General features: G+C 39.1%; 1 protein-coding gene across 2 annotated transcripts in view; it reads left to right on the top strand.

Moving 5' to 3' along the window:
• The window catches only part of si:dkey-177p2.6 (uncharacterized protein LOC568712 homolog), a 53052-nt gene extending 38217 nt beyond the window's left edge, over window positions 1-14835 (top strand). Inside the window, exons 1-2 of one of the 2 annotated variants that reach the window (XM_028821939.2) lie at window positions 3606-3788; window positions 12552-14835. In XM_028821939.2, coding sequence (XP_028677772.1) covers window positions 12556-13392 — 837 coding nt within the window. In that variant the 5' untranslated portion in view covers window positions 3606-3788; window positions 12552-12555 and the 3' untranslated portion in view covers window positions 13393-14835. Of the gene's footprint in view, window positions 1-3605; window positions 3789-12551 lie in introns of those variants that run through there. The other variant, XM_028821940.2, reaches the window with a different exon arrangement.
• The last annotated feature ends 811 nt before the right edge of the window (window positions 14836-15646 follow it).

The raw sequence follows: 15646 nt of genomic DNA, 5'->3' as shown, positions 1-15646 counted from the left end.
GTATAATATAATAAATATATTTTGCTGCATTTCATCTTAACAATGATATCGTCATCATATGTAAATACGCGCTTTATAAAGTGGCTCAGGTTGTGCAATATTATAACTGTATAATTAGTACAATTACCTCACGGTAACTTGCAAGTACAAACAGTTCTACAAGGAGCACTATTGGACTGATTGAGTGTGTGTATAGTTCTTGGGATGAAACTGTTTGTGAACCGCGAAGTCCGAACAGAAAAGGCTTTGAAACGTTGGTCGGATGAGAGCAGTTCAAATAGCGAATGGCTGAGGCAGCGTGTGCTTGATGCTGTATACTGATAATTCTCTTTCCGATCGCTGTAGATCTGTGATTCACACTCGGATACAGTGATATAAATACCCCGAGTGGTGCAGTGAGAGTAATATGGAAAAAGATGATCCGCTGTGGCAACCCCTAACGGGAGCAGCTGATAGAAGAAGAAGAAGGTGCAGTGAGAGTAACAACGCTAAAGCAGTTATGGTATTTAGAATAGTTTGACCATTCTGTGGACCATTATATTGTTACAGGTTAATTACAATCAGATGCATTAAACTAATAAACAATATGCGGTTAATTTCAGTGTATTTATAAAGCCGCGTCAGGGATGTGGATCTAAAAAAGAAAGGGAAACCACACAGGAACAGTAGCACTGCTTTGACGCTGGGTGCCGCCGGTCTGCAAAACCAAGCAGAGAACTTGCGTACGACAGGGTATGAGCTACCGTGGAAATGTGTGTGGCTTTACGCCAAGTTTAGGTTTTGTACATCGCGATTTGAGCGTGGAAACGTTCTTGTGCAACATTTCTGTGCGTACGCACCGTTTATACATGAGGCCCCTGGAGTACAAAAATGCGCCAGTGTCATTGAACTGTGCAAAAAAGAGTGAAACCTTCTCATCTGTTACCGTGAATCTTAAAATTAACGTGACACCTGTGATAATTTTGTGTTTTATAAATAAGTTTAAGTTGATGCTTTATTTATAGGTTTCTGTTACCAAATTGAATGCAGAAAACTTTTTTTTTTTTTTTTTTTTTTCTTCGCTGTGTGATTGAGCCCTGCAAAAGACCGGCGTACTGTTACATGTGCTTCTTGATATACAAGATGCAGTGCTGTTCGAATAATAATAATGTGGGTGTCTATACTTCAGTAAGATAAGTATTGGGTTAGGTTACTCCTCCTGTTAAAAGATAATCGGACTAGTTAACGCGCGTTACTTACTGTGTGTTACCCTACTGCTCTTGAGGACATTCAGCTTATCGGCAAATTTAGTGATTTCTGAAATATTGAGACCGATTTATTTCAGCCAGGAGAAGGAATACTAAAGATTACCTGAATGTTTGTATCTGGAAATATTTTGTGTACCTATGGCTGCTGAAAGCATGTGTGAAGCAAATAAATGAGCAGCTGACATTGCAATGGACATGTGCATACTACAGAATCCTTAACAGTAACTCCGTTATCGATTTACATGGTCACATTATCGGATTATGAGCGGAGAAATCTACCTCTGTTAACCAGGTTTCCCAGAGGCCAATGACCCGCTTTCTGTAACCGAAATAAAGGTTTACATTTTAGAAATTGGGTTTCTGTGAATAACTGGATTGCTGAAGCACATGTAAACGTGCCAAGTGTGTAGATAAAAATATTTTCAGGAACTATGTGATGTTAAGTCAGCATGGACAAAAATTGTAAGAAATGTTTCAAACATCTTGTGAAAGTAAAAACAAAAGTGGGCCTTTAAACTGGGCATACACAGTTGGGTTTTTAGAAATCGTGGACAAGCGACTGCGATGGTCAGCAGTCTGTATACATTCTCACACTGTGTGAGCATGTTTGTTCTGACTGACATGGCATGACGTAGGTTCTCGGACTATATGTGAACATGGCCCCAATGCTTTACGTATTCAAAAGTAACAATATGGTCACAGGTTTCTCAAACTGTGAATGAAAAGAGTCGCATTGCTACACTCTTGCTACACTGTGCTCTGAAACAAAGAAAAGAAAAAGGTATAACTGGACACGTAAAGGATTTGGAAGGTGTGGATGATGCATTTTAACTTGTATAGAGGGAATTGTAGGTACATAATCTATGCAATATACTATTGCTTGTGATTATTTAGAGTTCCTCCGGTAAATGTTTCCTCAGCTACTGTAATGGCACTAACAAATTGCATCTGCTTGGGGACGATTCACCAACCGAATGAGTGGGCATTCATTCCATCATGTAAATGAGTAACTTCAGCAGCAGCTGCAGGTGAACCTATTAAAATGAAAGCCTACCAAAGTCTCAAATGAATTCCATATAATGTGGTAACAGTGTGTGGTGTGTGTTTTTTTTTATATATATATATATATATATATATATATATATATATATATATATATATATATATATATATATATATGTAAAGGATAATGAGCCACCTAAATGAGTGAGGTAAAGAACAACAAATTGCCATTCTGCACCGGAGCCTCAGTACTTCTGTCATTGGACATTTAATTGTATGTGTGTTACTATGTGGTAGTTAGCTTTTAGAAAGCAAACAGCTGAAAATTAGCATGACAATGGCAGTGCCCAGTGTAAAATGTCCAGGTGCTATATTAAGTGCCTTGAACATGGAAAAGGCGCTATATAAATAAAATGTATTATTATTATTACAACATACTGAAATACAGTACCAATCCATTGTTGTTGCCACACTGCGGTGACTACACAATGAACATGGGCAAGTTTGACTGACAACATCAGAAAGTTTGCTCCCCCACGGCTGTCGTCAGGATAAACGGATTAAGAATATAGATTGTTGCTCTTTTTCATGGAACTGTTTTTGCACGTTACAGGTGAAAAAAGTGCTTACAAATTCTTTAACATTATACAAATATTAATAATCAAACAAACGCATATTCACAAAGTGTGTGTGCGTGTGTACTCGTGTATGTTGCTTATTCTCATGTACAAAAATGTGTTGTATGTGCAGCATACACTCTGTGCATTCTCCCATAAAAATCTCTCCAAGGTATATACAGCATGCTTTGCGTACATGCGAATGTTTCGTGAAGATTTTCTTTCAAACTTAACGCCACTAGATGTTATTCGTTATGCCAAAAAAACACTTTTCTGTTATCGTGTAGAGACGGTACACATCAATAATTAGCGCTTCTATTTTAAAACAGTGTCCGATTTATTTGTGTTCATCCATTTGCCAGAGGACTTGAGTTTATTTGGTACGGGACGCTTTGCGGTTTACTTTGATGCGAGTTACGTGAGGCCGGAATGGGGGTGGTGGCGGTGGGCTGCGCAGGGAGGGACAAACGCGCTGTCGCATTCGAAAGCCGAGACAAGGCTGTGGCGCCGGGACTGTTGGCTTTCTGGGTGCTGCAGTCCCACGGCTTCGCACGCTATCTGCACGTCCGTGTGTGCTCCTCCCCCCAGTCTCTAGCTCTTTCCTTTCTTTTCGCCTCCTTGACCCCGCCCCTTAGTGTATGTCCCCGCCCCTTTGCTGTGGCGCTCTACGTCAGTTTGTCTCCAGCTTTTGCAGTTGCCTGTTTGTCAGCTGTCGGGAGGGGGAGGGAAGAGGAGGAGGAGGAGTGGGGGAGGAAGACAGCTGCTGCATAGCACTTTCTGTTAACTACGTTGTGTTGCCGCAGATCACGGTTTGCTCCACGGAATTTAAAGAGCAGCGTTTCTTGGTGCTTCTAGTCATGCTCGCTAACTTTATGGCGACGAGCAAAGGGTTCGGGTGAAGTGGCTTCGCTGTGTCGGGAAGGTAAGTGAGTGCGTGAGGTTTGAAGAATACACTCCCATATTCCAGAAGCACTTCTGTGACTTCAAGTGGGAATCGTGACAAAGACTAGCCTTTGAGAAGTTACAAAGAACGCAGAATTGCAGATGGGTCGTTTTGTTACAGTAGCTACAAATACAACCATAGAGTTTTAACATATAAATGACATGGGGCCGCGGCTGTAACGATCGCCTCCTAAAAGTTCCCTTTAATGGTGGGTGGGTTATTCGGGATTCTTCTGAAAGCGTAGAATACCGTTCTAGATGCGGGAGACTTGAAATGGTTTGGGGCAAAGGGATCATGTTGAAAACAAGAAGTCTGAATATAAATAGAACTCGGTGCAGACCTTATCTCAGGCTTGATTTCTGCAGTTAAATCCGTAGCAACGTATATATTATTATTTTTTTTAATTCTTGAACGATAGTGGAGTAAACTTGCTAACTTTTTAAACATTTTTAATGCACGTCAAAGTGTTCAGGCATCACTTGCTACTTAAATATTAAGTATTTCTATAGAATACTAGAGATACACAATGTGCGCATGCGCGCGTGTAGCATTAGTACGTATGTAACCAATGTAAATGGTGCAATTTTAAGGCAGCAAGGCGATAATATGAAAGTCTCCGTCTGTGGCGGTGTTCTTGGCACAATGTCATGAAGGGTCACCGTGTCGAAATATCTCGCACAAGTCTTCAACATTAATATTGTAGTAGCAAGCGCTTTTTATCCAATATGTAACTTTCTAGACCATATATGAGTACACCCCCCATCCCCTTATCGTTTTTTTGTGGCTCCTGTGTTGTGCACATCACTTGTTTCTTCTGTCTATCTGTCTTGCTCCATGCATTTAAAGCCTGGCCTTTTAACTGCCATCCAGTGCTCACCATCTTTGTAAGTAGCATCCATTGGTAATTAGATAGCTGTAGTCACCAGACATGCTGAGGTTTATTTATTTGACCATACTTCTGATTGAACTGTTTTGACATTTTTATTAATAAACGTTGTATTCTGGTACTATTGACTTTTTCTAAATTTTAAACATATACTGTATGTAATACCTTATCATAAGTAGTTTACAGAGGGCATCCAAATACAGAAAATCTTTTGGCATTTGTTACCTGTGCATATTTTGTGTACTATAGATGTATGGCTGTAATAAAAATTCGGGAGACTTTTGAACAATCAAATAACAGGTCATGGGTAATAGAGTATACACAGTAGGAATGCATACATGCATGCATGCATGCATGCATGCAAGTCTTAAAATTTAGCCACTATTCTGGAAATGCAGAGTGTGCGATTTGACTTGCAATGAAGTAAAGCCAAGGGGATAGCTGTGCATAAACTTGGACAACCATTTTAAACCCACTTAGCTCAATTCTGCTAATGATAATTGCATGAAATAGAAGAATTCATGTTGTTAGGTGCATTACAGGTTATTTTTCTTTTACATTCTTGTAAATGGTGCAAACAGTTAATTGGCACCTTGTTAATTTTTATATTAAAATTAAAAGGGCAGTAATCCTTGTAGATGTACAGTGTGAATATACAGACTTACAAAAATTAATGTGATTTAAGCGTTCTTGCTTCCACTGTACATTACACAGGCATTGTACTACCTGTGCCAAATAAAATGAAGGTTATTTTTTTACCCTCCAAATTCTTACTTTTTTTTTTTTCCTTTCAAGTAAAATGCTTAAAAAAAAAAAAAAAAGTAGGTAAAGGTGGTGCGGTTTTATTTGTATCTGTGTATGGACAGTTTATGTACTTGGACGTATGCACGAGTGCAAGCTTTTTAAGTCAATTAATGTAGTTGTATGCTTTTATAGGATGTATTATAAAATTATATATTTGATGTAATATTAAAGTGCATTTATGCTTTATTTTTTTATCTTTTATAATTCTGGTCATATAATAAGATGTTATAAAGGTATAAAATTATAGCATTTTGCATATAGCTGTACAATCAGCCTAAGGCACTTTACAGATTTAAGAAGAATGCAACATGACATTTACCAAACTTAATTTTACTGTTCCCTGACTTTACTAGTTCAGGTTTTGCAGCTCTATCTGTGGCACTCATTTCCATGCATTTGATTATATTTTATGAAGCATAATCAAAATGCAACTTTGGCTTTTTAATGAAATATTAACATTTGATTTTTATTCTAATGAGCTGTGTCTGGGAGAAGACACCAGCTGTGTAATCTTACGGGTACATGATGGGCCTTTTTCTTGTATTTTTTTCTCTCCTACCATCACAGGTCCTTGTACTTGGAGTGTGATGGGCATTTCAAACAGGTGATTCTTGGTGACCCACCTGTTCAAAGTAAAGTTTGTTATTGTTAGTTTTGTCAAACTCTCCCTTAAGATTGAACTTAACTGTGACCGCACAGTGGATTTTTTTTTTTTTTTTGCTCCCTCTGTCTTTGCTATTTATCTAAACCTGCAAGTCCAGCTTTAGGGATCTGAGGGGCTAGACTCTGTCTGGCAGCACTAATGAAAGAACAGTAACCAACCCTGTGGTGTCGGGTCATTGCAGAGTACACACTTGGCCAGTTTAGTAGGACAAAACCTACTAGTATGCTTAGATATGCAGGGTACAAAGGATGCAGAAATTGGAATGTGCAGATTTCACACACACACACACTCCTCTGTAATTGTGTGACAGTGACGCTGACATTACACAACTTTGCTTTACCATTTTTCTCATGGTGCAATAAACAAAAATCTTGTCTAGTTTCTTCATAGGCAGATCTAGTTTCTCTTTCTTTTTCTTAATCTGTCGTCTTCCACTTCAGCATGCCCTTTGTTCATTTGCTCCTGTTAAGACAGCATGCCAATGTTTGACTTTCCATCTCTGCTAAGTCAAGTCATATGCAACTACTACAGTTCTGCACGTTCATCATTTATGTTGGATGGTGCAAAGACAATGGAAGATCGTCTTGAAGACTACAAAGGTTTAGGTCAATCTGTTAGGAAGGATATGTGACTTGAGGATGTACAGTTAGCCTTGAACCGACTATCATGTGTTCAAGCATAATTAGGCTTAATTGTGTCAAAAGTGAAGAGAGGCTGTAGTGTTTTAGGTGCTGCTATTGTGCAAGTAAAGCTCATTCATATTTCATTGCTATATTGTTTGATTGTTTTCTTGTAACAAGTGAAAATTCTAATACCTACAGTGTAGTTGTGTTTGTCCCATTTATCACATTGTAATTAACTAAAATAACAATTTTAGATTTATTCAGAAAAAGATTTTGGCGAACACCTTTCATTTGATGGTGGTGTTAGGATCAGGCAGTTCAGAATAGAAATTTGCACTATGGTGCAGTTTTACAGTTTAATGTCAATGCATTAAGAAATAGGAAAAGTGACATTTTTGTTAAGATGTCATAGAATTCACTATTTAAAGTAATCCTTGCAAAATACGTTTTAATTTTCAGGCTTGACTTTAGACAGAAATTCAGGTTTAATTGAGCATGTTTTCATTGGTGACCAAAAACTGAACTAAGTGTACAGAGTAACTGATTGTGATCAGACTGGCCGCCTGAGAACCTCCTGGAATCTGCATGTTCCTTGTTTTGAGGGAAGCAGTAGTATGTTTTAGCAACAAGCCACTGCCTCCATGCAGATTCCCCTTTTTGGCTCCAGCCAGCCGTTCTAGGGTTTGTCACGCATACGTACTACAGTAAAATTTTGTACTTGCATATGCTGATCAACATGAGTAGAGATGCTCTAAATGAAAATGTATACTGGCAAAATACGTTATTTCTCACAGGTGCTTGTGTGATTAGTTTTTTCTTTTCTTTTTTTTTTTTCTTCCCCTTGACCCTCTTTTTTTTTTTTTCTTTTTTAAAATTAATTTGGACTTGACTGTATTTGTATTGAAATTGTATCCATTTAATGTGTTGCTCTGGCAATCAGTGCTTATTTGTAGACATAATTTCCAAATTGGTGCTACCACATAGCTTACTATATTTAAGCAGAAACAAATGGCGTGTCCCAAACTGACTAGGCTTTAGTCATGTTTTAAAATAGATTTCCTTGTTTATAGTTAATAGTATATTTAATAGTTTATGCTATTAGTTAGTCAGTCTGACATAATAAAATGTACTAAAGGTGACCCAACATGTGACAAGGTTTGCTGCAGCTATGCATAGAAAGTGAACGTTTGCTTGATAACTTAAATTTATTTTGGCTTCTCTTACTGAATGTGAATATCCAAACCTATTCTTAAACATTTTTAGCATGTGGTGTGGTGAATATGTCCCCAAAAAAACCCCACACTTCACTTTTATAGTATATTTTCAAAAACACTTAATCTGTTTTAGTATTGATAAGGGAAGTGAAGCCTATCCCAGCAGGACTGGGTCCAAGGCAGGAAAATGCTTTGGACATGTAAGGGTCACACACTCTCATAGAGAAACTTTAGAACCACTGTTTGAACTTACCGGACTTTGAGCATTTGGAAAGAAAACGAGATAATCCAGAGGAAAGTCGCGACGAATAGGAGGAGGTTGTTCAGACTTCACTCGGACCTTTACTTTTATTCTATGTTAATTAATTTGACTTTTTTTTCTGTTTTTTTCATCATGTAAAGCACTTTGAACTAGATTATTTGTATGAAAATGTGCAAATAAATATTGTTGTTCAAGCCAACAAGGATGGGTGTGGGATTCTAGTGTGGTCACTGAATCTGTGAAATGGAGATGCTAACCACCACAATGCAGTGCCCATTTGTTTTTTTAAACTGCTTTAAAATAAATCCACAATGAATAAAGAGAATCTAGTCAAAATTACTTCAGAATAATAATCCTGCTACTATCATTTTTCCTTTTCTCAAGGCAGCTTTATGTGCAGTCTGGCTGCCTGATAGTTCAGAGTATTTGTTTACTGAGAGAGTAGAGTGAAAGCAAGAGCCAGCGTATAGCAGCTCCTCTAACCATGAACAAGCAGTCACACAGCCATAATTGCCACCTCTGCAAGTGTCCATTCTCGAGCTGTCTGCGACTTGAGCGCTCAGAGTCTTCAGTCTCCATTTCAAACTCTGCATTTACTTGCATGCTGTCCCAGATTGCATACCACAATGGCTTAAACTGAAACAGAATGCAGAAATTGCAGGTGAAGAAAGGAGCCACACAAGTCACGTTCAGCTGAATGCATTTTATGTAGTTGGATAGTGCAGTTGACTGCTTTAATTTGGTTTTGCTATTTCAGTTATAACAAATGGACTTTCTTGTAAGCTAGTTGCTTCTTGCACTCACTTTTTTTTTTTTTTTTTTTTTTAGTTTTTATTATTCTAAATAGAAAATGGCCTTAGTAAATATTTCTGGCTTGTGAGAGTTGGTTCATAGCATGTATGTTTTTACATGCCTCACATTCTGACAACATTCTGAAAAGAACATTGTTTAACAGCCTTAACAAAATTAAACCAATCCTCAACAAGTACAACCGAACAGTGATCTGCTGTGTGTGGTGTCAGCCAGCTGTTGTGTAGATTTCCCCATCTTGCCATCAGTCATTCATTCATCCATCCATCCATCCATCCTCCTCAAGCCAGTTAAGTCATGCTCCATGTAAATAAAACCATCTTGTTACATTTCTGTGTAATATGGATGATACTGGAACAAGACATGAGGGGCTTTTTCCCCCCATACACTTCATGCTACCAAGTAAACAAGCAAAACTGTCACTTTAAATACACCTTTACAATACTTCCAATGAAAAGTGAACAGAATTTGAGTTATTTGTGTTACCATTTTGCCCAAGCTGGTGTGCTGTTGTTGTTGTGTGTGTGTGTGTGTGTTTTTTTTGTTTTTTTTTCCCTCTTTTGGATTGTAAACTATAGTTGTTAATTATTAAACATCGTTCAATTTAAAATCATCCAGAGTGAAAAGGAAACAACAGTTTTCTTGATTTCTATGATATGCATCCCAATGCAAATCTAAATGTCCTTGCTGCCTTGTAGCACCTGATAGACTTATATTGACTTGCACTTTTTAATTTCCATAGATATAGGTAATATTTAAACTACATTTCTGGTTACTGTATTTTGATCCTAGAAGCATATTAGATACCTTTTTAACAAGATTAAATATACCATATTTAGCTCAGAATTGGAGTATTTTGAGTGAAAGGATGAGCACATTTGCTGCAAGGTCTGTAGTGCTATGCAGAAATACAAAAGCAGACCACAGAATCCCACTTACAAGGTCTGACCACAGCAAACTAACACACTGGATGCACCAACAAGTAAAGACCGTACTTACCAGGAAATCACACAGAAGGTGTTGCCAGTCAAGTAAGAGTTGCCATCACAATAAAATGGCTTGTATAATTTATATTTTATATTATTTATATTTTATATTATATATGAATGACTGAGAAATTAACAGCTAAAACTCACACAGAAGGTGTTTGTGTGTATTCATAATAATGCACAAATTGTGGTTGCTAATCCGTTCAGCACAAAACCTGAAAATGGCAGTCAGAGTCAGTGACTGGGGGTTACTTCCACACAACTGTGTTTTCATTTAAAAATGGAATTATTACACAAAACTCTACACTAGGGTCTTCACATCATTTACAAAACGTCTCTACATCCAAACTAAAACAACCGAAAACACATACGACGTCGCCATTGACCTACTCTGGGCATGTGCACATCAGCAGAAGAATCCTTGAAGGAGTGGTGTAGTGAAGAATTCAGAGCCCTGTGAAAGTCCAATTCTTTTTTTATCAGCACATGGAGGACTTGTGTGTGTGCTCAGAGCATAGAAGAAGAAAATTCTTTAAGGAACCACAGCAAATTGCCCCTTTACACATTGATGTGCAGTTCAAAGTTAGTCTTCAGAATAGGCGAAAAATTAATTAAAAAGTCAACACCACGAATATTAAAGTGGTCAGCTTCATGTTTGAGTGAGGATTGATTATAAGCAGGCCAAGCGCATTTGTAACACAATAGAGAAAAAATATAAATTCTATTAATGCATGCCCGTATTTGTCTTTCTCTTCGCTTCACTACATTGCACTTTCATGTCTCTGTCCTGTGTTCTTGAGAACTTGGCTGCGTTGACACCTGTCCGCTTCGTTAAAAGTCTCGTTACTAATTTTGCTGCATAATGCGCTCCTCCTTACTGAATGGCTCACATTTAATTAATACATATTGATACGAGCTTGTCAGGCAGTTATTTTCACTGGCTTGTGAGTTTACTACAGTGGTAACGCAGCTGGCCACGGGATTTAATTCAAAACTGTTGCAACCAATAAATTATTTGCCTTTTCTGCATGAACGAGAGCATTCAGACTGTACTAAGCGCAAGTTGGATGCATACACAACAAGCGTCAAGGAAAGCAACTCTTCTAAGCTCGCTGTGTTTAAATAATCTGTTTCTTTTGTGATGGGTGACCAGTAAGGGAATGAGTGAGACGTTCCACTTTGGGAAGGGCCACGTCTATAAGCATGAGCAAATCGGAACATGATTAGAGTTTGCGTTTTCCACCATCTATATGGAAACGGCGAGCTCTGGAGAGCGTTTTCGAAAGTCTGTTTTTTAGGGGTTGAAAACGTCGGGGGGGGGGGGGGGGGGGTAGTGTGAAGGAAAAATGTAGCGTGGACAGGGTCTTATTTCAACATGCCTCTCACCGTTAGGAGGGAGTATTCTCAGCTGCTGACCTGATGGTTAAATGTGCATATAAGCAACTCATGAGCATGTCTGTCCTACACTCTGCTTCCTAAACTAAAGTGCATTACCTAAAAGTGCCTTTTTGTAAAAGATTTATCCTTGCATTATTTTGTGTTAAGCAGGTGTCTCTTTTTAACAATTAATTGGGGGGGGGGGGGGGGGGGATTGACTATCGCTTATGAAATTTAGAATGTGATTTTTATGAATATATTTAAAAATATCCATATTACTAACCGAAGGTTGTAAACCGCTCACTGCAGCACATCGAGGCGCACGCTCACTGCAGCACTGCAACGAGCCCGCCACAGAGAAAACCAAAAAGGTTGTAAACCGGATATGAACGCTGGGCCTGCCACAGAGAAAAATAAAAAGGTTGTAAACTGGATATGAACGCTGGGCCTGCCACAGAGAAAACCAAAAAGGTTGTAAACCGGATATGAACGCTGGGCCTGCCACAGAGAAAACAAGAACGAGAGGATTCAGCGCATATGTGAATCACATTACAGTATTACAGTACGGAATCCCCAGACGTCCAAACTACACGGCGTAAACCGGATATGGACGCAGGGCTGAACTTGCTGTGCTCCACTCTGCCAGCAGTTGGTGTCAGCAAAGGCAACGGAATCACGTCTCCACAAAACGAGACTGCTTTACTACAGATAAGCGTATGTAATTAAATGACGTTTCCCCAGACGCACCCACCCTCCATGATATGTCATCCATCCAGATATCGGACGGAACAGAAACTGATTGCCATTCTTGGATATCCGATTCGCTAGCGAATCACGGGCTTACTTGTGTTGTATCAACCAAAAATTGGGAGTTGGCTTCTGTGTGAGGTACAATGTAGTATCCCCTTTCTCTTTATTACACTGACAACAAATGAAGCAACAATAATCCTGCTGATAGTTTGTATGTTCAACATGTTATGAAATTATTTTTTCAAAGTTTTTTTTGTTTTTTGTAAGATCCAAATTGGCGGGGCTGTTGCTAGATATAGCACATATTATCCAAAGGAATGCTTGTATTATAAGAAAGTCTTTTTTTATGTTTCTGTTTTTCAGATACATGTTGAGTAGAGGAGTGAAGCGTAAACTAGAAGACGACGAAGAGATCATGGCTGCTGAAACGTCAGGTGCCTTTGATTCCAGCTCATCGTTACCTTATCCACAGCAGAGACAGCTGGTCCTCAACATGTGCCTGAGTAAACTGCAGAGCTGCCACATGAAAGTGGAGCCGAGCCTTCACCGTTCAGTTCTGCTTGCAAACACTTTAAGGCAGATCCAAGAAGAAATGCGGCAAGAAGGAGGAGAGTCTACACTAGCGGCCATATATGATGGAAGCTCCTGCACCTACAATGGCGGAAATCCTCCAGCAACACCTGCACATAACCCTGAACTGCATAGTTTGCTACTTGAAAGCCCCGTTTATCCTAATAATAGCTCAGTGACCGACAATACCATGTCATCTTCGGTTTCTGCCATTTTACGAGAGGCTGGATTTGTGGAGGACGTGAACCCAGCTCCAGCTTGTCTAGGATGTTCTGACAGTGAGGAGCTGTGCTTCTCAAGCTCTCCCTCTTACGAGAATGATGGTGACGAGCAGCCTGTGGACTCAAGATCCTCCGACTCCCTCTTTGGTTCATTTGAAATTAGTAATTCTACCAGCTACCTTACAGACCTTGCCCTGGACGACATCTTTGAGGACATTGACACCTCTATGTACGATTCCTCGGACTTTTCAACCGTCATGTCCTTTCCGGTTCCACGGTCTCCAGTCTCTTCTTCAGAGGACACTATGAAATCCTTTCCTACGTGCATCTCTCCCTCCTCGAATGGCATTCAGATATGTATTACAGACTTAAATGATCTGGACCACATTATGGAAATCCTGGTGGGCTCATGACGTTTGCTAATTGGAAATGTTCACATATATTTATTTTTATACCAATTGGTTGAAATGCAAATAAAAAAGGAGAACCGGCCCGCCTTTCTAAAAGGTTTTTCAAACGAGGCTTGGGGGCCCAGTTGGTGCATTTTGAAGAGACAGAAGAAGATAGTATTACTTTGTGGAGTATTTATATTTATTATGAAAATGTTTTATTTTAAATGAACTGTATTTTTTATTTAGTTTAAGAGACTAAATTTAAAAAAAAATGATATATATATTGAAATACCGCATAAAATGAGACTTGTATTAAAAATGAAGAAAAAAAAAATCTTAACTTTTTCAAATGTTAAATGAACTTATTTATTTTTATAATTTTTATTTTTGAGATTTCTACATTTTAAAGTGCATCTTTTATTCACTTGAAATGGTCGTGTGTCGAGGCAGACAGGCATGCCTAGTTCATTCAGCTGACACTACCTCTTCAGACTTGTAATCACTTCAAGTGTGCTTGTTGTTTTGCAACTTTGGAACTTTCTGATTGGAGAAAACGCCTTTTTAACTCTTTTTATGAATCCTGCAGGCTTTTTTTTTTTTTTCTTTTCGAATTGTTTTAAAGTTATGTTTTGAAAGATGAATGAATTTTCAAGCAAGTCAGAAACTGCTTAATGAAATGCTCCATCGATTGATTGCAAATTAATTTTTGAAATCCCCCCGGTAAGTTCTTTGGGATATCCCAGTTTTCTCTGACGTGAATTTTAATATAAGAAAACCAAAGGAATGCCTCACAGTTACAGCCGGCCCTGCCCAGGGTTGTGTCCTGCCTTGTGCCCAGTGCTGCTGGGATAGGCTCAGGCCTCCCGTGACCCCAAATTTGGATTTGCCAGGTTTGAGGATTCACAGTTCAATTCAGTGTTAACACACCATTTCAGCCATCCATGTTCTAACCTGCTTATCTTAATGAATGCAAGGTAGGAGCCAACCCTGGATGTGGCAAACTTTTTTGCACACCCGCGTTCATGGTAATTTATACTTAACTGGCATTGTGGTTTGTGAGGAGAACTCGCGAGATCCTAGGCCAGATTTATGAACCTGGTTGTGGAGCGCTAACTGCTGTGTCACAGTGCCTCCCATTTGTGCAAATGAGAAGAACAGAAACGACCCATAAGCCTTTGCATTTGGAGTACGGTAACCAGTTTCTGACTTGCTTTTTTTTATTTTTTATTTTTTGGAAATGTATGTGTACAGAGGCACTTTGCTGTGAAAGTAAATCTAGGTGAAGCTATTTAATGTGTAAAGGCACAAAGTATTGCACTCTGATTTTGTTTGCTTTATACGTCTGGTAGATTTCATAGCAAAGGATGAAGAATTTGTGATAAAGAATAATTTATGTGGTGCATCTTTAACATAAAATCTTAATCCGTGCCTAAAGGGAAGAGGAATAAACACCTTGTATTACTTTACTTGCAGGTTTCTGTCCTTTTCTGAGCTTGAAGAGGCTCTTTATGCTTAACGATTTTTTTATTTTTTTATTTTCCCAGCCATTCAAAATCCTATTTTTCTGTTCAGGTGCCAAGTAAGGATGTGTAGAACGTGCAATGAAGGCTGCAGAGTCCTTCCACTTTGTGTTTTCGGCTTCATTAATGGTGGCACAGTGCTGGCCTCTCAGATCAGTGGCCTTGGCTTAGCCCTCTGTCTGTGTGCAGTCTGCTTGTTTGCCTCCCACATCCTCAAAGGTGGTGTGTAGGTTAGGTGAATTTGTTCTGGTGGGACTGGGCCGTGTGGGTGGGCTGTTGTCCCACTCAGGGTGTAGTGTTTCTGGGACAAACTGTGGCCCTCTGTGATGTTGTATGGATCATGGATACGATCAAACGAGACGTAATGCACCATGGCCACTACTCTGTGCTGATGACATTGTGCTTCACGATCAAGTCCAGGTATTCAGTGGTCATCTTGGTCAGTTTGACCTTTGCCTAAACATTAAGAAGACTGAATACCTGCAGACATGCCCAGAAGTCGGTTCCACCAGTTAGCGGTGAGGACCAAATAAAGACAAACATGTTTTGATATCTGCACTAGGTCTCCTCCAGCAAACCACAACCAAGTGCCAGCAGGAGTAAATGCAGCCTGGTTGTAGTGGAGAGAAGTTACTAGAAAACTCACCTCGGATCTGACATCTGTCCAACAGTAGCTTGCCCAATTTGCATTATATGGAAGAAAACTACAGGCCAACCACTAAAAGAGCCGAGCATGGGTTACATGTCATGGAGAT

The sequence above is a fragment of the Erpetoichthys calabaricus genome, chromosome 16 (assembly GCF_900747795.2).
Source record: "Erpetoichthys calabaricus chromosome 16, fErpCal1.3, whole genome shotgun sequence".
Lineage (NCBI taxonomy): Eukaryota > Metazoa > Chordata > Cladistia > Polypteriformes > Polypteridae > Erpetoichthys > Erpetoichthys calabaricus.
The sequence above is the reverse complement of the archived record's forward strand: the minus strand, read 5'-3'. Positions and strand labels throughout refer to the sequence as shown.